The 23,380-nt window shown below is 44.4% G+C and overlaps 3 protein-coding genes across 4 annotated transcripts; 1 reads left to right on the top strand and 2 right to left on the bottom strand.

Annotated features, from left to right (window-relative positions):
- Positions 1-70: 70 nt before the first annotated feature.
- xk (X-linked Kx blood group (McLeod syndrome)) lies at positions 71-8,652 on the bottom strand. Of its 2 annotated transcripts, XM_076014524.1 has the most exons (4): positions 8,109-8,652; positions 4,319-4,581; positions 1,889-2,199; positions 71-1,810 (listed from the first exon to the last, which is right to left on the bottom strand). In XM_076014524.1, exons 1-4 carry the CDS (start codon positions 8,345-8,347, stop codon positions 1,223-1,225), a joined length of 1,401 nt encoding a protein of 466 aa, XP_075870639.1. In that variant the 5' UTR covers positions 8,348-8,652; the 3' UTR covers positions 71-1,222. The 2 variants fall into 2 exon arrangements, with proteins under 2 accessions (XP_075870639.1, XP_075870637.1); XM_076014522.1 differs by having other exon boundaries at positions 71-2,199.
- A 2,106-nt stretch (positions 8,653-10,758) lies between these two features.
- On the bottom strand, positions 10,759-15,002 carry LOC142880597 (lanC-like protein 3). The gene is made up of 5 exons (XM_076014525.1): positions 14,466-15,002; positions 13,462-13,585; positions 11,658-11,855; positions 11,036-11,243; positions 10,759-10,918 (listed from the first exon to the last, which is right to left on the bottom strand). The coding sequence occupies exons 1-5, from the start codon at positions 15,000-15,002 to the stop codon at positions 10,759-10,761; spliced, it is 1,227 nt and encodes a 408-aa protein (XP_075870640.1).
- Positions 15,003-17,848: 2,846 nt separating this feature from the next.
- Positions 17,849-22,393, top strand: LOC142880640 (gastrin-releasing peptide receptor-like). The gene is made up of 3 exons (XM_076014606.1): positions 17,849-19,665; positions 20,566-20,920; positions 21,625-22,393. The coding sequence occupies exons 1-3, from the start codon at positions 19,133-19,135 to the stop codon at positions 21,940-21,942; spliced, it is 1,206 nt and encodes a 401-aa protein (XP_075870721.1). The 5' UTR covers positions 17,849-19,132; the 3' UTR covers positions 21,943-22,393.
- The last annotated feature ends 987 nt before the right edge of the window (positions 22,394-23,380 follow it).

Raw genomic sequence — 23,380 nt, 5'->3', positions numbered from 1 at the left:
AGTTGTGCAGTTAATATATATTTGTCCACTAGATGGCAGAGCACAGTTGGAAATAAACGTAGAGGAAATCTTCGCATATGAATATAAATTTATTTCGCTTTTTTTCTTTCAGTGTGTATTTTTTTACTCTTTAGATATCCTACATCTCACTCTGTATGAGAATGATGTGTACAATAAATTTTGCTTTTTGGCTTGGTATATTTGTACAAACATCTGGCGCATAACCCAGGCCTCGACCCTCTGCAGACACTGCAAAAAGGAGTTTGTGCAAAAACAGGATCTCTTTCACACACACAGATAAAACATCTAACGGATGCAAGTTAGAAAAAAAAAAACACTTCTAACAATTTGAAACATTTTTCAATTGGATAAAGTCCACGCTGACTCGTGCACTTAACACTCATGTATTTCAACTAATGAAACACACACATTGAAGAGCATGATTTCGAATAGAAAAATCCATCCAAGCGAAGCGATTCACATCAATACAGCTGCTGCTCAACACAGCCGACCCAAAGCCACTTGGATCTATTATGTAAACGTGCAAAGTAATGTGACACTCTTGAGATATTTCTCGTGCTTTTTACGGTGACGGTGTTTGGTGACCGGACTCTGAAACAAATGCGTGGAGATTAGCATCTCATCTTCAAACACAAACATCACAGCAGAAGCAGCTCGGTTAGTGATAAAGCTCTTATTAAGGAGTAGAAAAAAAAATCAACTGCTTGCAGCCATAAGTTAAAAAAAAAAAAGAAGAAGGAAGGGGTTCAGGGGGAAAAAAATTCTAATAAATACAGGCGCCGTCTCCTCCCCACATGCTCACATGCACACCTCCATGCCAAAGAGAGACACTGGATACAATCACTTTAATCGCAATGGCTCCATGTGGTAGGTAAATGCAGCATATAAGCGGATGCAGTCTTTCAAGGCTAACCGAGTTAGGGTGCTGCCCAAGCCCGAGTCCACTTTGTTGGCTCAACAAGTGAGCAACAACACGCGTTTGTGAGGCCTCCGCACGTTTAAGGACACATCTGCTTCATGAAAAGATGGGGCACTGGTGGGTGGGCGAGGGACACAACGCGAAGACGGTACAGAAAATCTGCAGGATTGGAGACGCAATCGGAGCTGGAATGTCAAGAGGGGATCCGCGTGGCACTTAAGAGGGTTCCGGAGTCGGACGACCATCATCCCTCTCCGACTGGCACGTCGAAAAAGCCTCCCGTCAGGGACTGCAGGACACGCCGTGGCACACGTCGCCGTTGATCTCTTCCTCCGCGCTGTGGCCCGTTTCGTTGGTGGACTCGTAGATGGTGTCGTAGAGCATGTCGTACGTCGTCTCGTTGGGCGCGTCCTCCATGGCGTCGCTGGTGGAGTCGCGGGCGTCCTCGTCGTCCTCGTCGTCCTCGCCCCGCTCCCCGTCCTCGTCCAGCCGCCGCTGCTGCTGCTGCTGCTGCTGCTGCTGCAGCGGGTCCGACTTGCCCTTTGACCCGCCCAGCGAGGACCCGCTAGCGCAGCCCAGGCAGAGCAGCGAGGGGCAGCGCCACATGCCCTGCGCCATGCTGGACGAGAAGAGCTTCCGGCACGGGTGGCAGAACTGGTAGAAGACCAGCATGAAGAAGATGCCGATGGCGTAGGCCACCAGCAGCTGCAGCACCAGCAGCGGCGCGTAGATGAAGCTGTAGAATTCTGTTCTGTAGATGTACCACATGAGCAGCAGCAGGGCGTTCTCGACGAAGCGCAGCATGTAGTACACGGCCATGCGGAACCAGTTCTGAGACTTGTTGATGAGGTCGGGGTCGTTGAGTTTCACCTGCACACCGGACCAGCAGAACATGTTGATGCCGGCGTAGAGGAAGGTGAGCATGATGAGGACGGTGGTGGTGCCCACCTTGGTCAGGGTCTTTTCGATGTTTTCGGGGAAGGGCGAGTGGCTCCTCCAGAACAAGATCCAGGGGCAGAAGAAGAAAACCAGGAAGTTGACGAGAATGACGGGCAGGACCCAGAGCTGCAGCACAGAGGTGAAGAGGACCAGCACCGCCACGCGGGACGCAATCTCAAAGCTCCTCCACAGGAGGATGCAGAAGTAGGCCATGGGCCGGATGTCCACCTCGTAGTCGTCGTACTTGATCTTGATGGCCAGGATGTTGCAGCGCAGCGCTCCGTACACGATGGACAGCAGGGAGATCACCATCAGCGTGCCTACAAAGGGGGCGACGCCAATGAAAAGAACCGGGCGGTCAGAATTGAAAAAAGAAAAATCATCAAAATAGCATTTTTGTGAAATTTTCAACCGTTCTAGAATCAGCACACATCAAGTGAGATATTGCAATCTTGATGGTTGTATGTCACTGCTCCTTAAAGTAAAACCATTGCTTCATATTTCACATTGTGTTAACAAATCTTAAGCTGAACTACAGAAAAAATACAATATGTGTTATCAGCTGAGCTCAGACGAGTCACAGACAAACAGAAACCTTGGAACAAACCTATGGAAACTGAAGACATAAATAACACAATGGAACTTCTCTCTATTATTGCCCTGTAACAAGCTTGCTTTGCTTCACTCCATTGATTACACGTTAACAGACACAAAAGGCAGCCGATGAGAAGATAAGAGATAAAACGAAATATAACACATATATAATCAATTTTTAACTTATAAATTCATTACTTTTTCCTATTACTCTTTTAATACAACTATGAGAGGGTTGAAATTCTTACGGAAACAAATGTGACAGTTACAGAACTACTACAACCAGAATTTCTGCCCCGTGGCTGTTTGCCTCGCTTGGATACTTGTGGCTGGACAAACTCGTTTGACAAGAATTCCATGGGAATGAAAACCAGCACCATCAGTATTTTCGGTGAAAAGGAAGGAAGCATTGCAACGAGCTACATCAGCACAAAGTGTTCACGTGAAAGTGAAACTGAGATTTTACACAGCGGTGGCCAACAGCATCGTGTTGAGCAGCGCTCGGATCAAGTGCAGCGTGAAGTTTTTCCATGCTTAAGTTTGCGGCTTAAAATTTCCCTTTTCAATTTCCCACAAATGAAATTCTGCCACAAGACATGGAACGCTTCCTAGACTGTTGATTTATTATCTCACAAGCCCATCTGGTAAAGAACTCACACCAAGCATTTTGGAAACAAGAGGCTGAACACTGAAGGGGATTTGGTGAACCATCTGTCCGTCACATTCAGACAGAGCAAACAGATGTCGTCGCCGCTCCGTGTCTGGACCACCGCGCACTGCGGTGCTGCCAAAGCCAGTGTTGCCTACCGAGAAAAGCCTTCTTTAGCAGCAGGCGTTTCAGCCCACAGCAGCTTCTATCTTCTGTGTTTCTGGGAGCAGATTCCCCTCGCATCTGCCTTTTTACATCTTATATAAATGGATCTGATGACATTTTCGATGAATGACTGAACATGGACTGATAATGCAGGCGAGAGTTGTGAAATAAATATTTAAACTATAAAAATTATGGCTATTTTCACTTTTGCTTTAGCACAGAAAATTGGGAACATATCTGTTGCAGTTCTAGTTTGTAAGCTTTGGCCTGATTTATTATTTTTATATTGGTAAAAGCACAATATGCTGCCCATTAATGCATTAATAACTGCGTATACTCGCAGTGAAATAAAAGTTATTTAGTTTTTCTACACTTAGAACGGTAATCATATATAAAAGAATATACATAGAGCAAGTATATTATATTAATAGGCTACCTTAAAAATTCGACACACTGGACCTTTAAGGCTTCAGACAGTCTGTCACACCATGGTGAGTTTTGTCTTGTCTTGGGTTTTTTTAGTCCAGCCATTTCCTGTTTTATTTTGAAAAGGAGACTAACTGGCCTCTCGATTCAGAGCACTTGTCTTTTACTCATGCGTCACCTGACCATTTTTTAGACGTGAGTTTTTTTATGTTTTGGATTATTATCTATTAGGTTTTCCTTCAGTTGGAAAGTTTCGTGTTTGCTAAATTTTCTTAGCTTTAGATCGTTAGCCGGTTTCCTCCTTCCGGAGTGATTTTTTTGTTATTCTTTTTTAGATCATTCAGAGATTTGAGACCTTTCTTCTGAGTGCACTTGCAGAATATAATGTACTCGTGTGTATAACAAGACCACTTATGTTTCGCACCAGTTGTTTGCACCAATTTCACAACACTGAAGGTTTGACAGCCTGAACCCAACAGTCGCACGCTGCTGCTGCTGCTGCTGCAGCTGCTGCTGCTGCTGTGGTTGCATAACCAGATTTCAAATCGTGCCACAGCGGGCGGCAGTGGCGTTAACTCTGCACCACTTGCAGGCTGCGGGCTCACCTCGGCCGATGGACACCGTCTCCTGCAGGACGCAGATGTAGAGCTGCAGGGTCAGCTGGGGCGCCGAGCCCAGGAAGGCCTGGATGACCGAGGTGCGGGAGAAGGCTGCTCGGTGCGTAAACAGTTTCCCCTCCGCCTGCCCCACCTGCTGCTCCACCTCCTCCGACTGACCCCCCCGTGGCATCTGCTTCTTCCTGGTGATGCTGACATAAGGCTCTTCCACGCGGCCCACGCTGCCATAGATGCAGAACGCCTCCAAACACCTGCGGCACACACAGACACACAGTTAGGAGACTCAGTCAATATGTTTTCATCATCACCACATTAGCTGATGACTCCCTGGAACTCACTTGTGTCTTTTTATTTGGACTTCCCATTAAATTAATGAAACTGGGGATCATCCTTGTGTGCACAGCACGCACACTGAGCGATAAACTGGTTTAATTTATTAGTTGGACATGGTTGAAAAATTTCGGATTTGGCTGCAAATATTTGTTTTATTTTGGAAAAATTTTTTTGATCAGGTGACAGACCCTAATGTGAGTCTTTCTGGCCCGAGGCAACCGCTTACTCCGGTCAAACACAGAGATGTCACATGTGAAAGAAAAGCTATCGAAAAAATATTCACTTGTGAAAGAAAATAGCACGTGATGTCACCCGAGAGTGTTTGATTTGACCAGAAACCTGAGAACGGTGCTTGACAAACCCTCCAAACGTGTCTACAGATTAGTGAAAATCCCAGACAGAGGTCCAAACCAAGCAGACAGATCAAAGTTACGCCCTTGTTATCACTTGTCTGAACGATTCCTGTGACAGTCAGGAAGGCGGTGAACATGCTGACGGGCCATGGGCAGGAGGCCACAGGGTTCATACAGAGATGACACGAAGGCAATAAAGCAGCCGGGTGGAGCGAGTTAATCCACAGGATTGCTGGGTGACAGACTGATGATCAGTCAGTGGCAGGCAACAAATAACTAAACAAGAATCAGTGTAGCTACACTTCAATGTGCTAGTCAGGTTACAGTTTATATCCTTGTCTGTCCAGACTAAAAATGTATTACAGAGCAAAGAAATTTCAAGGGCTTCAAATTAATCTATACATTTTCAAATACCCATTTTCATCCCACAGTGGCCCTGCAGAACAGTTTGGCAAAGTCCAGTTCACATAACAAAGTGCCTTTCAAAATAACTGTTGGTGAATGGATGTTATTACAATATAATCCTTTTGACTATGACAGTTTAAAAAAGAAACTCGGAATTGTTCGCGTCAATAATCTGGTCAGAGCCACACTTCCTGTTTCTGCGTCACGTCGTCACATCTTCAAAAACAGTTTTTGACACATCGTCACAGTGTGACAACAAAGCTGATCTTTGATCCTTTCAATCTAAAATCACTTTCATTTCATACAGTCACACATCTGTACTTCAGGGTGGCAATAATCCATGCATGAATTCTTGGGCAGTGACAAGAAAGACGTCATTTTAAGTCCAACTAGATATTTGGGAAACATGACCCTAAAACACGATATTCATGAAAAAAAAACAACACAAAATTGCCAAAATCGTCATGAATTATGCAAGCTTTCCTTGCAAAGGTCAATGTTTTACATCATTTGTATATTTACAAACTGGGGAGAACTTACAGATTCACAATTTATTTATTATTAATTATTAATTTGCTGGAAATGCTGCAGCACTACTACAAATGATACTGCCAAAATATTATTACCCCGTTTGCCAATGTGCTTCCTGTTTTGTACTTGCTTCACACATTGCGCAACTTCCGATTGAAGAATTTCAAAAAACAGGTGTTGCCTGTGACTTGCGGTAAGTGTCTGACAGTGCGTTAAAAGGCCCTTCACGGTACATTAAATACTGTTTGGGGCGGATGAGAAGGACTGAGGAGGAAGTGCCGCTTGCGCTGTGACGGACGTTCCTCTCCTCGGTTGTGTTTTCAGAGATAAGGCGCCGGCAGTGACATGTGCTATTCTTAGATGTGCTCGTCGCTGAGGTAGAGACAGGGGGGGAGCTGCAATCGTTTGAGGGCATGCTGGAGAGGAAACCAGGCGGCCAGGGTCTGATATATAGAGGTCAGGGCACGGGAGGGTCTATATGTAGTGAGAGGGGCATTGAAAACTGTAAATATGTGTATACACTGTAAGGAAGAAGAGCAATAGGCATTCTCTTATTATCTCATCTGAACTCAATGGATGCCAAACGGCTTAAAGCCACTCACCAAGGAGCTCCTTGTAGAAAAACAGGCCGCACTTTAATTAATGATGACCTCCGAGAGTAAGCACAATGCTGGGTTTATTCAATTACAGTCAGTTCAACTGAAGCTTCAATGGAGCTGGACTGCTCGTGGCCAGACTTTTATATTGCTTTGTTTAAATTGAGTAGGAAAAAATTGTTTGGATCCAATTCTAAACATTTAAACCTGACAAAAACATTGGTGGCCTCTGGAATGACAATAAACCCTTTAATTTGATTGGTACAAATGAAAATGTCTGTGTAGTTATATATATGTACATAAAATCTGTTGAGTTATGCATCTAATTCTCAGGTTTTAGTTCAGTTTGTCTAATTTTTTTTTTGGACCACCTTCTTCAGAAGAAGGCCCAGATGTGACTGCAGGGGTAACTGACTCCCACACTGCAGCCTTTAACCTGACATCGATCAACCCTAAGTGATGAGACGGCAGATCATTAGTGTAATATATGTCAACTGGTATTAAACTGGATTAGGCTGCAAGTGCTGCAATATGAATTGACTTATAAGCTCCTAGAAACGCTCTTAGCTCTCAAATATTGTCCAAAGAATTAAGCCCTGAGTGTTGATTTTTCTTTTTCTTCCACTTGTGCAAATACAGCATACCTGGGATGTTTTTCCTGAAAGGTGCTTCAGATAAAAACAAACTGCACACAACGAAAAATTCAGGAGACTAAAGTGGTCAGTTGTTTGACCCATTTCGAACAAACAACGGCCAATCACATGTTGAACACTCGCAGACTCTGCGACACCAACTATTGATAAATCAATTATCTGCCTGAGCTGCAGTTTAAACTCCATCATCCAGCAAATGACTCTTTGCTCTTACCAGCTCGCCCACAGTTTGAATATTTCATAATATGGTGCCAGGGTGTGAGATGTGGGTACAGTCCTAGGGAGCTCTTGTGCACGCTGGATTAGAAACTCCTGGCTGGGACAGATGGTCCAGCCGGGTCAGGTCACGCTTTCTGAACCACGCAAAGAGCTTTGAAAAATGCTCCTCGGTAGCAGCATCCTTGCGTGCTGCAGCATGGTGGACTTTCACGTTGGCTGATTTATTATCTGCACCCACGAATAAATCACCAGGAGCTGCAGGCCTGGAAGATGATGCATGGGAATGATCAACGCCGTGAAGAGCAAAAGGAGGGAGGGAGCAGAGGGTTTATGTGGAAGAGGATGAGCAGCAGTTTAGTATATGGAACACATCAACAGGGGGGCTATTGACCCTCCCCCAGCTCCCTTTGTAACACCCGAACTAAGTGGCACTGCAGCAGAGACAAAAGGCCTGGATGACAACAACAAGAGCATGTGCGCAGCGTATCCATCACACCAATAAGCTGCTTATGGGATGCGAAGGCGTTCAGATCGGACATGTTTACGAAAAAAAAAAAGAGGAAAACATCCAGCCAGTCTGACATATTGTTGCGCGACGCTGCGGACACACAAAATGCGCACACGGGCATCACAACAGCCACAATCTGGCGGAGATACGAGCAAAAAAGCGCGCAGACGCGCCGCTGACCTGACGATGGGTCCGAGCTGCAGGATGTGCAGCAGCAGCACGAGCGGCCGGTCCTGGCTGAGCTCGCGGTGGATGAAGGTGAGCGTGAGCTGCACGAGCACGGACGGCACGAGCGTGAAGAGCAGCGTGAGACCCTGCCAGAAGTGGTCGGAGCGGTAGGTGGTGCTCAGGTAGAGCGCCGCCGTGGTCTCGGCCGTGAACAGGGATACCGACACCAGGATGGAAGTGGGGAGTCGCATCCTCACTCACGCTCCGCCATCCGGGGGGGAAGCGGCTTCGCTCGGGGACGGCACGCTCATAACGGTCGGTTCCGGTGGTGCTGGTGGTGGTGGTTGGAAGAGAGAGATGGAGGCTGTGAGAAAGTCCGTGGGCTCCCGAGCGGCCACCGCAGCAACGCCGCCGCCGCTGCCGCCGCCGCTGCCGCAGCTCGTCTGCGCTCGGCCGGCAAGAGGGCGGGATGTTTTCACGGCCAGGTGTGGTTCCCCGGAGAGACTGCGGGGGGCGCAAGAGGGGCGGGCGATGCTGCAGGCTACTGAGGAGAAGAAACGCCCCGCACGGTCACTCAAGCGGATCGTACGCTGTTGTTTACGGGGAGACGACTGGGGCAACGCGATTGTTTTCACCGTCGGGGGGGGAAAAAAAGAATCAAAAATTCCTTTGATTCGAAGATAAAAGGACTGGTTTCCTCCCGATAGTTCCAAGATTCAGGTCAAAAATCTGGTCAAAGGGTGAAATGTGTCGGAATACTAAAACACAAAGTGGCGCAGAAACTGTGGCTGAGCAGAGGAGCTGCTGAATTTGTACGGAGGAAAGTTCATCCAGGTGTGACAGTAACTGAGAACTAAAGTACAAAGTTGCGTCTGTAGTAGAATCTTCACTGGATTCAAGCAGCAGTCCGAAGTACAGATATATTGAATGTCCAATGATACAAGAGTTGGATGTTGGGAAGCGTTGTTTGGTCTTTCACAAGTGTTCATCGGTCAATACTCCCAAATACGGTTGTAAAAATGATTATTACTGGTAGGAATTGAATATTGAAATCACTCAATGATTACGTTATCGCTTATCCCTGTTGCTAAACATGCCAAAACAATGTTTTGAAAGGATTTATTAAGTGTTGCAAGCGCAATCACACCAGCTATTAAAAATACCACGAAGCATTTTTTTTTCATAGACACTTTTTTTTATTCAGCAACAATATTTTGGTTGTATTGACAAACTGCAGAAATGTTTGCATTTACAAAAAAAACAAAACAAAACACACAAACACAAACACAACATGTACAAACAACTCATCAACGTGCCACAACAGATATTATTATAGTTATTGTTGGCAACCTGCTTTGGTGGGTCGTATTATTTATGTTTCCTCCTCTCTCAAGTCACATGACAAAAACACTGCCCAAAGAATTTTTGTCTGAACTTTGTGACGATGGCAAATTTTCACATTGAGAACTCCGATTCTGCTTTTAAGGCCTCTTCATCAAATCGGTACAAATGTACACAATTCACACAACTAAAGCAGAATGTTGTAAAGACCGCGTTGTAATGAATTCAAAGTTTTCTCACTAAAAACACTCACAGTCTAACCTAGTCTTTTTTTTTAACACAGCAAGATTTTATCAAATCACAATATATTCAACAAGTCGAACAGCACATCAAACACACAAACAGCTGTCACACTGCTACTCACAATAAAGACCTCACTTCACAAGGGTGAGTAAGTGATATGGCACAGCGTGATCAAAGTGAGACTGTGAAAAGAAGGGTGACATACAGGGTTTTTTCCTTACTCTCTGTCCTTCCTGTCACTTCGTTATCAAAACCCCTCCCTTACCACCACGTTTCTTGCCATCAGCAGTTAAGAGAAATCGTTCACCGAAAAGACATCAAACTCAAAGCACTGCCTTATGCAATGTTCAGCTGGTGGAGTGGTAGGAAACTCTGAAAGGCATTACGTGACACTTGTTTCACTGTTTTCTGCAGGTATGTTTTGTAACGTGGGTGTGATAACCTCTTTTTTCAAAGCTGTTGGTGGTTTGCTGCATGTTAATGTTTCTTGCAAAACAGGATATGTTTTATATATATATATATATATATATATATATATATATATATATATATATATATATATATATATGTATTAAAAAAAAAATCTGTTTTTAATGTGCCAGCAGTGCTGCTTTTTTTCTAAACTGGCAAATGCAGAGTTTCTGAAGTCTTGCGAGTCTGCACTGTGTGGTATCTTTGCTTCACATCTCTCCTTCCATCTGTTCCCTCTGACTCCCCCACGTCCTCCCATGGGGAGCTATGTCCTATTTTGGAAGCCTGTTTTAGTACGATTTAGTGCATTATAAATGGAAATGGAACCGTGACAGTTAGTTGCCTAAATCTGATAAAGCCTAGAAGCTGCACATCCACTTCAGGATAGACATAAATCTAGACCTGTTTTTTTTTTTTCCCCCCAAACTTCCAATAAACATTTTTTTCCCCAATCAAAAATCGCCCATCTCTCCACTCTGTTCTCTTCACTCACATTATCTCTCTTCTAAATAACCATGTTCTCACAAATTCATTTGAGGATTTCATGGGAAAGACTTTTTTTTTGTGTTTTTTTTTTTCTTTTTGGTGAGACACGACCTGCTTCTATTCACACAAAGACACTAAAGAGAGGGAACTCTGACTGGTCCGGCTGCAGGAGGTCCACCAGGAAGCAAATGGTCCCCGACATGCCCTCAAACAGGCTGTTGACGCTGGTGATGGAGTGAGAGCCCGTCTTGAACTCCTCGGTGAAAAGGAACTCTGCAAACCTTTGGGGGAGGAAAGACGACATGGTCAAAGCGAATCAAGGTCAACGCATCAAACGACGGCGGCACTTTAAATATTAATGAACCCGAACAGGATCAGCGTGGGGCAGGTCGTCTTGCCTCTGAGCCCGGTAGATGTACTTCGAGTTGCCCGTCAGTCGATAGAGCAGCAGGAAGACGTAAGCACTGCCCGCGACACCGTGACAAATCCCCGGCCCTTTCTTCAGCAGACCTTTCTGCCACACCAGCTCCCCGCTGCGAATACACGTGTCAAGGTACTGGGGCTTCTTGTTAATCAGGTAAGCCTTTGCAAACAAATAGGCCACACCTGCATTGGGAGATTGACACAGGAGATAATTAGGATGACAGTTGGTTGTAAAAGATGGTGGTAAAACAAAAGTAAGGAAGTCTGGAATGGCCGCTCAGGAGGTAGAGGGGGTTGTCCAATGACCGAAAGGTTGGCAGTTCAAATCCTGCTCCATCCTAGTCTGTCTTAGTCTGCCTAAATTGCTCCCAATGGGGCTGGCAGCGCCTTGCATTGCAGCAGCCACCAGTGGGTGTGTGAATGGGTGATCGAGAGGCCTTTGTAGGGAACTTTGGGCTACTGTGAAGGTGCTGGAAAGATACTATGTAAGTGCATTACATTTACCGTTTTTTGCATTTATTTATCACGCTTCATTGTGCTTAATGCATCTTGCATATTTCCCTCGCGCAGCCATGTTGGCAAATGTGAAGTGCATACCTGGGGCCCCGTGGCACCAATGCACTAGCTCGTTCTCCCTCTCTATGATGGCGCCGAGCTCGGCAGGCCAATTGCAGTTCTGCTCCTGGTTCATGAGGAAGTCGACGCTCTGCCACACCAGGTCCTTCTCCGTCCCACTCAGCATGTCCTGGTAGCTCAGCAGCATCTGCAGTACCGCCGAGAGGCCGTGAGCCGCTCCTGTCGGCGGGGAGGAGCGGGGGGCGGGCGGGGGAGGTGGGAGGCGAGGCGGTCAAACGTGCACAAGCTGAGTCAGGCGTGCAGGGAAGCAACATGCCAGGCAAGGAGGAAAACCCGGAGAGCACGCAGGCACGAACGTTCACAGAGCAGGAATCTGACTTCTGGGATTCCCAACTGTAGCCTGCTTTGCATTCTTGAGACGTTTCTACTTTTTCTTATGAATTGAATTGATTGATTACAAATTGAAATTGTTTTAGTTTGAAATGGCTAAATTACAAAGGTGATCAGGCCAAAGTTGGTGACGCCAGAACATCAGAACTCCTGCGAGCGGCAGCACACTGGAGGGCTCCTCAAAAACAGTCTGAACACCCAGGAAGTCATTTTTTCATGCTGAACCGTTCTTGTAAATTAAATGCAACGCTATTGAGACGGAAACCGACAAAGGTTAAAGGTTAAAGACATTCATTTGTCAAGAAATTTGATCCCATGTGGAATTTGATTTCTTGTGGACAGTAAGATGGACAGATCAACAAATCACTAAGAGGTCCAAAAGTGAATGTTTCCATAGTGCCTTTCAGTCACTAATAAACTGTTGTTGTGTCAAATTCAAACATTTCATTTTTGAGGCGTTTCAGGATATATTGCTTTGAACAAAGTGGATAATCAAAAATGTGACTGAGGCCTGACTGACTGAAAAAAAGTTTTCCCAAGTCATTTGGCATATTGTTCACATGCAAACAGATCAGTTTTACTGCCCTATAAGGACCAAAAGTTCAGTAGATCAGTAAAACTGGAGTTTTTAGAAGTCTCCTCCCAGGGTTAAGATTTTTAGAGAGCTCTGTTTGACTGTTGTGTGTGTAGAGGAAACAGGTGTTTCTGCTTTTTCTTCTGAGAACCAAGTTTACTTGTACAGTTTGAGTTATTTTTAAATACTGTTTGTATATATACATTTACTGTATGTATAGTTACTTTTCAGAATAATTCCAAGGCACACTGGGATTGGACATAAATCAATAAGATAAGTATGACCGCACTTCACTGGGCATTTTTCCCCTTATATAAGGCTGAATACATGTGGTGAAGCTCTCCTGGGTGGGACATACTCCCTTTTCAATTTGTAGCTGATTGCTCCTATGAGAAAACCTGAATCCCTCAAGGCAAGCAAGCTGTAACACATGCACCATCATCTCTGACCTGGTGTCTTTACTAAACATCCAGGGACAGCTCTTATGTTTCACCCACCCTCTTCAATCCCAACGTTCTGGTTGTTTCCATGCAGACGTTGCCTGAGAGGCTATGCTTACTATGAGCTCTCTGTTGTTGTGAAAGTTAGTGAGTGTGTCCAACTCGCTCGGCTGTCGTCATCCGATGCAGTTGAGGAGAGGAGAGTTAGCATTGCATGTGTACACGCTGCAGCCTGACATTGAGAACCAGATAGCAGCATTTCTGAAAGACCCTTCGACTGTCAGAAGACAACAGGTTGGAAAGCAGGGTTAAGGAAATCCTTATTTTCAAATGCTAACATACACATACATAGGCAAAGTCCTTTTGTTTGTTTTTTACATATTAACCTCTGAGTTAACTTGCTTAAAGTTAGAATTCTTACCTAGATATTCTGTTCCATAATATGAGTACATGAGGGGAAATGGTTTCCTCTTCCTCCTGGCATATTGTCTTCCTGACTCAATGATGGCCTGACAAATTGATTTGATTTGATCCTTGCTCAGAATCTGCGAGACAAATGACAATTGTTCAAAGAGTTAAAAGACTTTTGATGTACAGGCCCAGGATAAAACTCAAATAGGAATGTGTGCTGTGCAAAAATGCACCCTCAGATCTGTGTTTTCCCTTCTGTTCCCATTTACTTTTAAGATACTAGACTTAGTAAATCAGATATTTCAGGTTGCTTCCAATATCTCTGGTAATCCACATATCCCAGAATTCCATTGCTATTGCCATTGTATTGAAGGACCGTGCGTGTCTAAGATCCCCAAAGGAACCATATCTTCAAGTTAAATTTCAGGCATCATGAGTTTGTTGCCACGACTCAAAAGAGGCCCACAGTATAGGCCCTTTGACAATAAGCCTGTTGACTTCAACTGAAAACTAAATAGGAGCCCTGGGGGCATTAGGTAGCTTGGTACTCCTGCCAATTAGCACAGTTCACTTTCGGTGAACTTCAGGGCCCAAGACACCTGTGATCCTTATCCTGACACTGTGGTTGCTCTTATTGAAACACATTGAGTATGCCTTGCACTTGGCATTCGTACAAAAGAGGATTAGGACCACAAGAAGAGAAAAAAAAATACAGGAAGAAGATTTTTACTTTAACTTTTCATTTCGAGTTTTAAATGGAAATTTCGCGAATAAAGTCAAAATTTCATGAAAAAGGTTGACGTATAAAATACGAAATTTCGTGAATAAAGTAGAAATTTTATGAACTAAGTCAATGCAAATAAAGTGGACATTTTGTGAATAAAGTGGATTAACCCAGTTAAAAGTAAATTCCGTACATTCGAGAGCTGATATGTTCCTTATAGATGAAAAACAAACAAACAAAACAAAACAAAAAAGCTACAAAATATGTAGCACCTGCAGCCTGCAGCTCACCTCTATGCCCAGCTTCTGTTTGAGGACCAGGGCGCCACACAGATACCCAGCCCGCCCCACGAACAGCTCGTCCGACCCGCACTCCAGGAAATTGATTGGCGCGCACACCTCCCACAGGTTACGGAATTTGGTCAGCGGCTTCACGAAGTCAGCCAAGCCCAGGGACTTGTATATCATAGCGGCCACGGCGTAGACCCCCGCCCCGCCGAGCAGGAACGCGGCTCGCATGTTTATATCCGGCTCCGCGTCCACGTACTTGACCGACGCGTCGATGATCTGCTTGGCCGTCTTGAGGTAGACGTCCCGGTGGTCGGAGAAGAGCGGGCACTCGCCGACGTGGTACAGCATGTAAGCCACCCCGGCCGGCCCATCGTACAGCCCTCCGTCGCAGTCGCCGATGTCGACGGGGATCTTTTTCAAGACTTTATCGACGGTGGCGACGACGACGGGCACGATGGTGTGGGCGCCCTGTGCCGGCGGCAGCAGCGCACCTCTGTAGTCGGAGAAGCGGTTTGCAAAGCAGCGGGTGTTTTCCATCACCGACCGAGCAGACGCAGCACAGCGTGTCTCTCTCTGTATGTGTGTGTTTGTGTATTGGGCCGCACCGAGGACACGCGTCTGCGTTGATCTGGATGCGAGAGAGCCAGAGAGAACATGCGCTCGTCCAACCCAGTTTCCCCCTCAGCTGATTGGATGTTGAAAGTGATGCCCTCAGCGTCATCCTGTCAGGTAGGACCACAGCTTGCCAACAGGCACTTTAATTCAATTCGACTGTATAAATGGCGCTTCTCGAAAACCGCACTTTTTGGTTGCCGAGGACTTGTGACAAAAGTAATTACCTGGTGTATAAACCAGAGGAAGCGGATAATGTCAGAAAAAGAGCATTGAATGTTAATCTCTAGTTTAATAGTTGGCCTAGATATTGTGTATCAACATGTGAGACATGTGAGACTTGTTTTGTTTGTTGGCTCTTTCTTAATATTGACTAGTGACTGACTAATATTGTCCTTCACTATAGATGTGGGTCATGTGAACAAGTCATTTTTGTTATTTCTCATAAGCTTGCACTGTTAAATGTTCTAGTTTACAGAAATGAAACCTTCGAAGCTTACATCTGTTGTCGTGCCTCACAAAGTAATATGTACAAGTAAAAAATACATTTCAAGTAAAATCGAGTCGATGTTTGAGAGATGTATTAAAGCATTCTACAACTAGTTAATATGGTAAATGTCTTCACTGCCAATTTTGTTGTGTGTCTTTTATACACATATTGAACATCATATGCCAACAAATGTAGGAACATCCCCTAAAGCAGTGGTTCTCAAACTTTCTCTGTCACGCCCCACCTTGGAGGAAGAAAAATTTTTCAGGCTAGAAGCCCCAAATTTGACGTGGCTGTGTCTTGAGGGATCCCGATGAACCTGCAAGTGGCCCCATGTCTCTAGGACAAAGTTGACTTTTGACCCCATAGACTTGCATGGCATTAGGGTTAGCAATAAGGCTGGAATTAGGGTTAGGGTTAGGGTTAGGGTTACAGCTGGTATTAGGGTTAGGGTTTCGGGGTTCCTCATGAGCTAGAAGCCCCAAATTTGACGTGGCTGTGTCTTGAGGGATCCCGATGAACCTGCAAGTGGCCCCATGTCTCTAGGACAAAGTTGACTTTTGACCCTATAGACTTGCATGGCATTAGGGTTAGCGATAAGGCTGGAATTAGGGTTAGGGTTAGGGTTAGGGTTACACCTGGTATTAGGGTTAGGGTTTCGGGGTTCCTCATGGGCTAGAAGCACCAAATTTGACATGGCTGTGTCTTGAGGGATCCCGATGAACCTGCAAGTGGTCCCATGTCTCTAGGACAAAGTTGACTTTGGACCCCATAGACTTGCATGGCATTAGGGTTAGCGATAAGGCTGGAATTAGGGTTAGGGTTAGGGTTAGGGTTACACCTGGTATTAGGGTTAGGGTTTCGGGGTTCCTCATGGGCTAGAAGCACCAAATTTGACATGGCTGTGTCTTGAGGGATCCCGATGAACCTGCAAGTGGTCCCATGTCTTTAGGACAAAGTTGACTTTGGACCCCATAGACTTGCATGGCATTAGGGTTAGCGATAAGGCTGGAATTAGGGTTAGGGTTAGGGTTAGGGTTAGGGTTACTGCTGGAATTAGGGTTAGGGTTTCGGGGTTCCTCATGGGCTAGAAGCCCCAAATTTGACGTGGCTGTGTCTTGAGGGATCCCGATGAACCTTCAAGTGGCCCAATGTCTCTAGGACAAATTTGACTTCTGACCCCATAGACTTGCATGGCAGTAGTTCTCAAACTTTCTCTGTCACGCCCCAACTTGGAGGAAGAAACTTTTTCATGCACCCCCCCCCCCCCCAAAAAAAAAGCCGTAATGGTGACAAAATAGGTTTTATCAAATTCACTGAAGCAACATAAATGTGCAAATAATGTTTTACCTTTGGCACACCACTTTTTGTGATATCAAAACCAACATTCTTTTTTTATTTATTTATCATTTTACATTCATTTCACATTCATTTCACTTTTCTCTTCATTTATGAAATCATTTATTTTGTACAAATAAACAACTTTAGCAAATCACTCTTTGTGACATCAAATCCTGAACATTACTTTTTAAACAAGAATACTCCTTTCACTTTTCTGCTGTGCAATTTTTTTTTTTTTGGCAAACCACTTTTGTAACATCCACCATCCTGGCTTCCCTGTGAAACAACACAGCTTTATGTTGTGCTCCCATCTCCTCACAAGACTAGACCAGACGCCGAAACGCGCCACCCACTTTGAGAAACACTGGCCTAAAGAATAATAATTTAAAAAAAAAGTGTTTATGAAATTATGTAACCTGTGTTTTAACCACTGGGTGGCGGTAAATGCTCAAGGTCTCTCCTCGGATGCTGTCCAAGGTGCTGAAGACACGCTCGTTGCAGTGCTCCCCCTTTTTGTTGGGTCTGTCATTGCATTTTTCTTTGCATGTCTAATTCACTAGTCCCCGCCCCCCGCACTTTGTCAACCTAATCAGCCTCCTACCATAACGTGTTGTTACTTGGCAATCAAGCTCACCCGGTTACCGTCAGCTCATCACAACACATTCATCAGCTCCACTCAGCTCATCAGTCCCTGTTGGGTCATCTGTGCACATGTCTGCTCAAGAGGATGTGAAATAATTTAGGCTATTGTTGTCTTGAAAATACAGTGATGCTCTCTGATAAAAAATTTTAAATCAGCCCAAAGACAGAGCGCCAAGGCATGGTGCAAGGCTAGGTACATGCATCTAAAGGAAAGAAAGGGCTTCTCTTTGAGATGAAGAGTGAAGTAAGATGTCCAACTGGTTAAGACTTTCCTCAAACAGAGGAGGCCTGCAACACCAATTATGAGTCACCACATGCAGCCTTGGAACCTCATCATACACACAACAGCCCGTGAGAGCCAAATGACTCGCATCATGGCAGGGTGGAGGAACAAACACATGTGAATCATGAGGATAAGCATGAAGATAAAGTGGGATGCCTCTCAAAACCACCTCCAAGGTGTTGCTTACAATGGTGAACACCCCAGGTGTTCAACCACTTCTGAAATGTGTTTTTCTTCCTGAAGGAAGGCTACGGGGAAGCCTGCCTGGCCTGAAGTCACTCTGCTGGAAGTGCACTAGTAAACATGATTTCACAAATCATAGTCCTCCATCAGAGTCCAGCCTCAACAACTTCACCTTTGCTTTTAAATGAAACACCATTTTCCTTTTAAAACTCCAAAGAGCTTTCTCTATGTCCTTCTTGACCACAATGTGCAATCATAGGACGGAGACCAAAGAACAAAAACAAGAGAACAAAAGAACAAAAAATGGTTTGATTTCAAGTGGAAAAACGGAACAAAAAATATTGTTTCTGAAATGTGAATGCTGGGGGTGAAATTGCCTCCGCCAGACAGCCCATTTTAATAGTTAAAAAATGGTGCGATGTGGAGAGCAGAGTTGTTTTAATAAAAGTGAACCATTTATCATCACTTCACATTAGAAGGCAGCGTGATTCAGATTGCGATTCAAATTGGTCCAAACTGACAGTCCACTTTAATGGCTGTTTTTTCGCCTCAGGTTTATGCAAATGCTTGGGAAAACATTTGAGGCGGAAAAGCTTTCAAGAATGACACACTCTGCAGCTTTTTCTTGTTCTTTGAAAACTGCAGTTCTGTCTTAAGTTTTTAAATCAGAAAAAAGTAGGAAATGGAAAATTAAAATGTTGTGTGTGCCGAGGCACAGTTCTCTTATCTGCACAGTTCAATTTGCATATATATTAGGAAAGGCAACATCAGATGAACGAGAATAATGAAAATGCATGTATCCAATCTGAGATGTTTTTTGGGGGGAAAGAAATATATTTTAATCGACAAAATATGGACCTTGAGGGTTTGACAACACTTTAAATGTTATATATAATTGAATGCAGATTTTGGTTTTTATAAATTAAAAGTCCACTTGTCAGGATTGGTAAAATGTCTATCTTTCAATCTATCAATTCATTTTGCATGTCCATTAAGCTAATGTGCCATTAGTCTTTCTGAATTGGTGACTGGGATTTGCTCTTTGCTCGAAAATGAAAAAAATAAAAAAAAATCTGCAGATTGCAGATTCAATCAAGCACTCGGGCTCTTTTCATCATGCTCCTCCAACGCGTGCAGGCGCAACATTCAGCTTCAGCTTTTACGCGTAAAGTGACGCTCAAGAAAGAGGACAGAAGAACCAGCAGCGGGAGTCAGTCAGTCAGTCAGTCGCCGTTCGCCGCTGCTATGTCTCTGGAGGATTCGTTCACCTCGGACTCGCTGGGGGACTTCGGGCTGGTGCCTCCCAACGTCTCCGGGGTGGTCTGGGAGCAGCGGTACAACATCTGGCCGCCTGGCATCGGCATCGCCGCCATCTACGGTGCCATCATCGCCGTTGGCCTGGTGGGGAACGTGTCCCTGATGAAGACGTGTCTGGCGGTCAAGTCCATGCGCACCGTGCCCAACTTGTTCCTCTCCAGCCTGGCTCTGGGGGACGTGCTGCTCCTGCTGACCTGCGCCCCGGTGGACGCCAGCCGCTATCTGGTTGACGAGTGGCTCTTTGGCCGCGTCGGATGCAAACTGATCCCTTTCATCCAGCTGACCTCGGTGGGGGTGTCCGTGTTCACACTGACCGCTCTCTCCGCAGACCGGTAATACGTACACATTCGGACTTTCTTTTAAGTGTTGTTGTTGTTGTTAAGGGAAAAATGCTGATATGTTATTTTATTTTTCCTGTGTGTTTTTTTATTTGCATGGCGCCAAACACATTTCAGGACAGTTTCCTATTTTTTTCCTCCACACACAATTGATCGGAAAAGTATTTTCTTGGGGAAAAAAAGTAAACATATCATACGTAATGACAACTTGAAAACTAACTCATTCAGAGAATGTATGCCGTTTTTGATTACAGTTTTTTTTTTTTATTCGGAACACAGTTGATTGAAGAGATTAGAATATATTATGTTCATTTTGTCGGCAGGTACCTGTCATTGCTTTATTTATCTTGAGAATTTGGGGATATTTCATGTAAGGACAAGCTAAATTTTTGTTCCTCTCACCTATATATATATATATATATGTCTTTAATGGAATGGCAGGTCTGTATAGATTGGAGGAGTACACGCTGTAACCAAGCTCCCTTTTTTTGCCTGGAAATATCTGAAATCCCATTTGGTATCTGCCAACATTTCTTTTCAACACCTGTGACCTTTTAAAATTTCCCTACTGTGAAGGCAGGGGCAAATGACATTAAACGTCAGTTCTGTTAGAGTGCTTCATTCCAAGCAAATGTTTTCCACAATGCCTGTTATGTGTTATTTCATTTTTTTTTTTTAATGTTTTGCTGTATAACCTAACATTAGGAATATTATAAAAGCATTTAATTATTGATTGAAATCAAAGTCTCTCTCTCTGGAGATGGTGGAATGAATTCAGTGATTGGACAGCATGACGTGACTTGACGCAGAGTGGAGATAAGGACACAGACAAAGACGGTCCCTGCAGCAGAGTCTTTTTAAATCATTCCTGTCCATCTCCAATCCCCTGTTCAGCTACAAAGCTATCGTCAGACCGTTGGATGTGCCAAAGTCCGGCGGCGGGCTTGGCGTGTGCGTGCGAGCGGGAGCCATCTGGATCCTCTCCATTACCCTGGCCGTCCCCGAGGCCGTCTTCTCTGACCTGCACACCTTCACTGCCGCCGGCAGCACCAACGAGACCTTTGTGACCTGCGCCCCCTACCCCCACGCCGGGAGGCTGCACCCGAAGATCCACTCCACCGCCTCCCTGCTGGTCTTCTACGTCATTCCGCTCCTCGTCATCTCCGTCTATTACTGCTTCATCGCCCACGCGCTGATCCGAAGCTCCGTGGACATCCCCGCCGAGGGACAAGTGCACCTCCAAAGACAGGTGTGAGGGTCGGGGGTGGCCGGGCTCCACAGGGGGCCATGTGGCGTTGGGTGAAAGCGTTGGAAACACCTCAGGATGTTTCCATGGATACGCAATGTTAAAGGGGTCGGTCTACAAATGTGTTGCATCGCTGGATCCATGTTCAGTGACTCATGAAATCGAGGCTCATGCTCTTGACAGTCATTAACGTTAGCTGTGAAGAAATAGATCCTGGGGGAAAGTTCTACGAAGAGGGTCTGTGGATGTTTGACTTAACTAGGTTATGTTTTCCTTGTAAAATTAGTAATTTCTAATAGTAATATTAATAATAATAATAAAAATAATAATAATAATAAGGAGCCACTGTAGTTGCGTTTCCATCACAGTTTTTTGCAAAATAAAAGCGAAATTTCAAAAATTTGATTAATTTAAAAAGTACAATTGCGATTTGGTGTTACCAATGAATGGTGTGAAGCGCATAAGCCGCAATTTCTCTTTGGTTGTTATATTTTTCAATTTGATTAGTTGTAGCGTCCGAACATAATGCACCATTTTTACTTGAAGTGAATGTGACCCTGTACGTGACCTCTCGTGATGTGTAAATGCGAAAAAGTGTTTCCATTACACTTTTATGATATACCTCTATATCAATACATCTGAAAAACCACATCATGAGAGCATAAAAACCTTTTAGACTGATTTCCTCTCCGTTATTTCCCTATCAGATCAAGTCCAGGAAGCGTCTGGCCAAAACCGTGCTGGTGTTCGTCGGCCTCTTTGCCATCTGCTGGCTGCCCAGTCACGTGATCTACCTGTACCGCTCCTACCACTACGACCAGGTGGACACCTCGCTTGGCCACTTCGTCGCCAGCGTGTGTGCCCGCGTCCTGGCCTTCACCAACTCCTGCGTGAACCCGTTTGCGCTCTACCTGATGAGTAAAAGCTTCCGCAAGCACTTCAGAAAGCAGCTGCTGTGCTGCCCCTCTCCCGGACACTTCAGCACTCAGAACAGCCGCATCACCAACATCACCAGCGTTCCATAAAAGTGGTACCGCCACTGCTGGAGAGGAATAGTCGTTAATCTTCTTATTGTCTCAACAACACAAATGCGGATGTTCTCTCTTGTGGGAGGCGAGGAAAATTTGATCCCACTTTTCATTTTGGAAGCATCTCTTGAGCCTGAAGAGGCTTTTGCATTCAAAAGATGACAAAAGGCCCCACAAAGACGAGTTACTACTTGGAACAAAGGCACAAAACCTCTTTTATTGTGTTACTTATTTGTGAGACTTTCTTTAAATGCTTTTGTCCTTATTGTTTATGTTATGGTTGTGATCCACAACCAACGAAGCAACTCAACTCTGTTTAATGTCTATCCTATGTGTCATGTCATGTTATGAGTGTTAGTTCAGTTTGTGTTTATTGTCTTTTGACTTCCTGTTTTATTTTGAAACCGCGTTCCTTCATGTGTCAGTTAGCTTGCCCTTCCCATGTCTGATTGAACGTGAACCGTCCTGATGAGGTTCACCTGTTCCTCATTACGTTGTGTATATATAATGTGTCTCCCTTTGTGCTATGCTAGTTCGGTTTGTCATTATAACGGAGAGCCAGCGCCTTCAAAGTGACGTCACAGTAATCCAGGTCTTCAATTTTTGCTTTGCCTTTGAGTTTTTGGTTGTTGCTTTGTGCAATTTGAATTATTTCCTTTTCTGTGTGATTTTCTGTTTGACCTTTTTGCTCACGTTTTCCTCTTCGAAATGATTTTTCTTTTTGGACTTTTGTAAGTAATTACTTTTTAATGTGACAATTTGGTTTTTGAGTTGTCCTGACAATCTGATGGTTATTTATTTGAGGTGCAAGACAATTTTGACGGTTTCTGTGCCTGTTTATGTAAAATTCCAGATGTGAAGTTACTAGTTTACCTGTTGTGAATTTGTAACCTCGCTAGTTACAGTTGTTTTTTAAAACTAAAACTGGAAGCTGTGAAAATTTCAATTTCCCCCCAACACAATATTTAAATGCGTAATCATCTGAGTTGTGAATTTTTTTTCATCAAGACAAATTTGTCTTTATTTGATTAATGCAAAACTAATTTCATTTAAGACTGTGCACAAGAACAAGTGTCAGCACAGGAGTACATAAACTAAGAAGTATCACCAGCCAAACTCCAACATCATAATAACCCTTTTTGATTGAGTTGCCACTACAACAGGTGATCTTATCAAGTGGCATATTAGCCTGCTGGCATATTGGGGGGCTACTAGCGTTGTGATGTAACATAATAGAGCTGTGATATGTAAGGTTTTACCATATCTGAATTTTTGTTGAGGTGGTTTGTACAAGTCGTATCATGCACCTCCAATTAACTTGAGTCAATTAAATCTCACTTGTACAAATGCCAGGATTTCTGTTTGTTATGCTGTTATTGTGTCTTGGTGTTGCACTATCACACGTTCAAAGAATCATAAAAGAGCAACAACCACA

The sequence above is a fragment of the Nelusetta ayraudi genome, unplaced genomic scaffold (genome assembly GCF_046127955.1).
Source record: "Nelusetta ayraudi isolate G7.1 ecotype Tasmania unplaced genomic scaffold, CSIRO-AGI_Nayr_v1 ptg000169l, whole genome shotgun sequence".
In the NCBI taxonomy this organism is placed as follows: Eukaryota; Metazoa; Chordata; class Actinopteri; order Tetraodontiformes; family Monacanthidae; genus Nelusetta; species Nelusetta ayraudi.
Note: the sequence above shows the minus strand (reverse complement) of the source record. Positions and strands in the feature narration are given on the sequence as shown.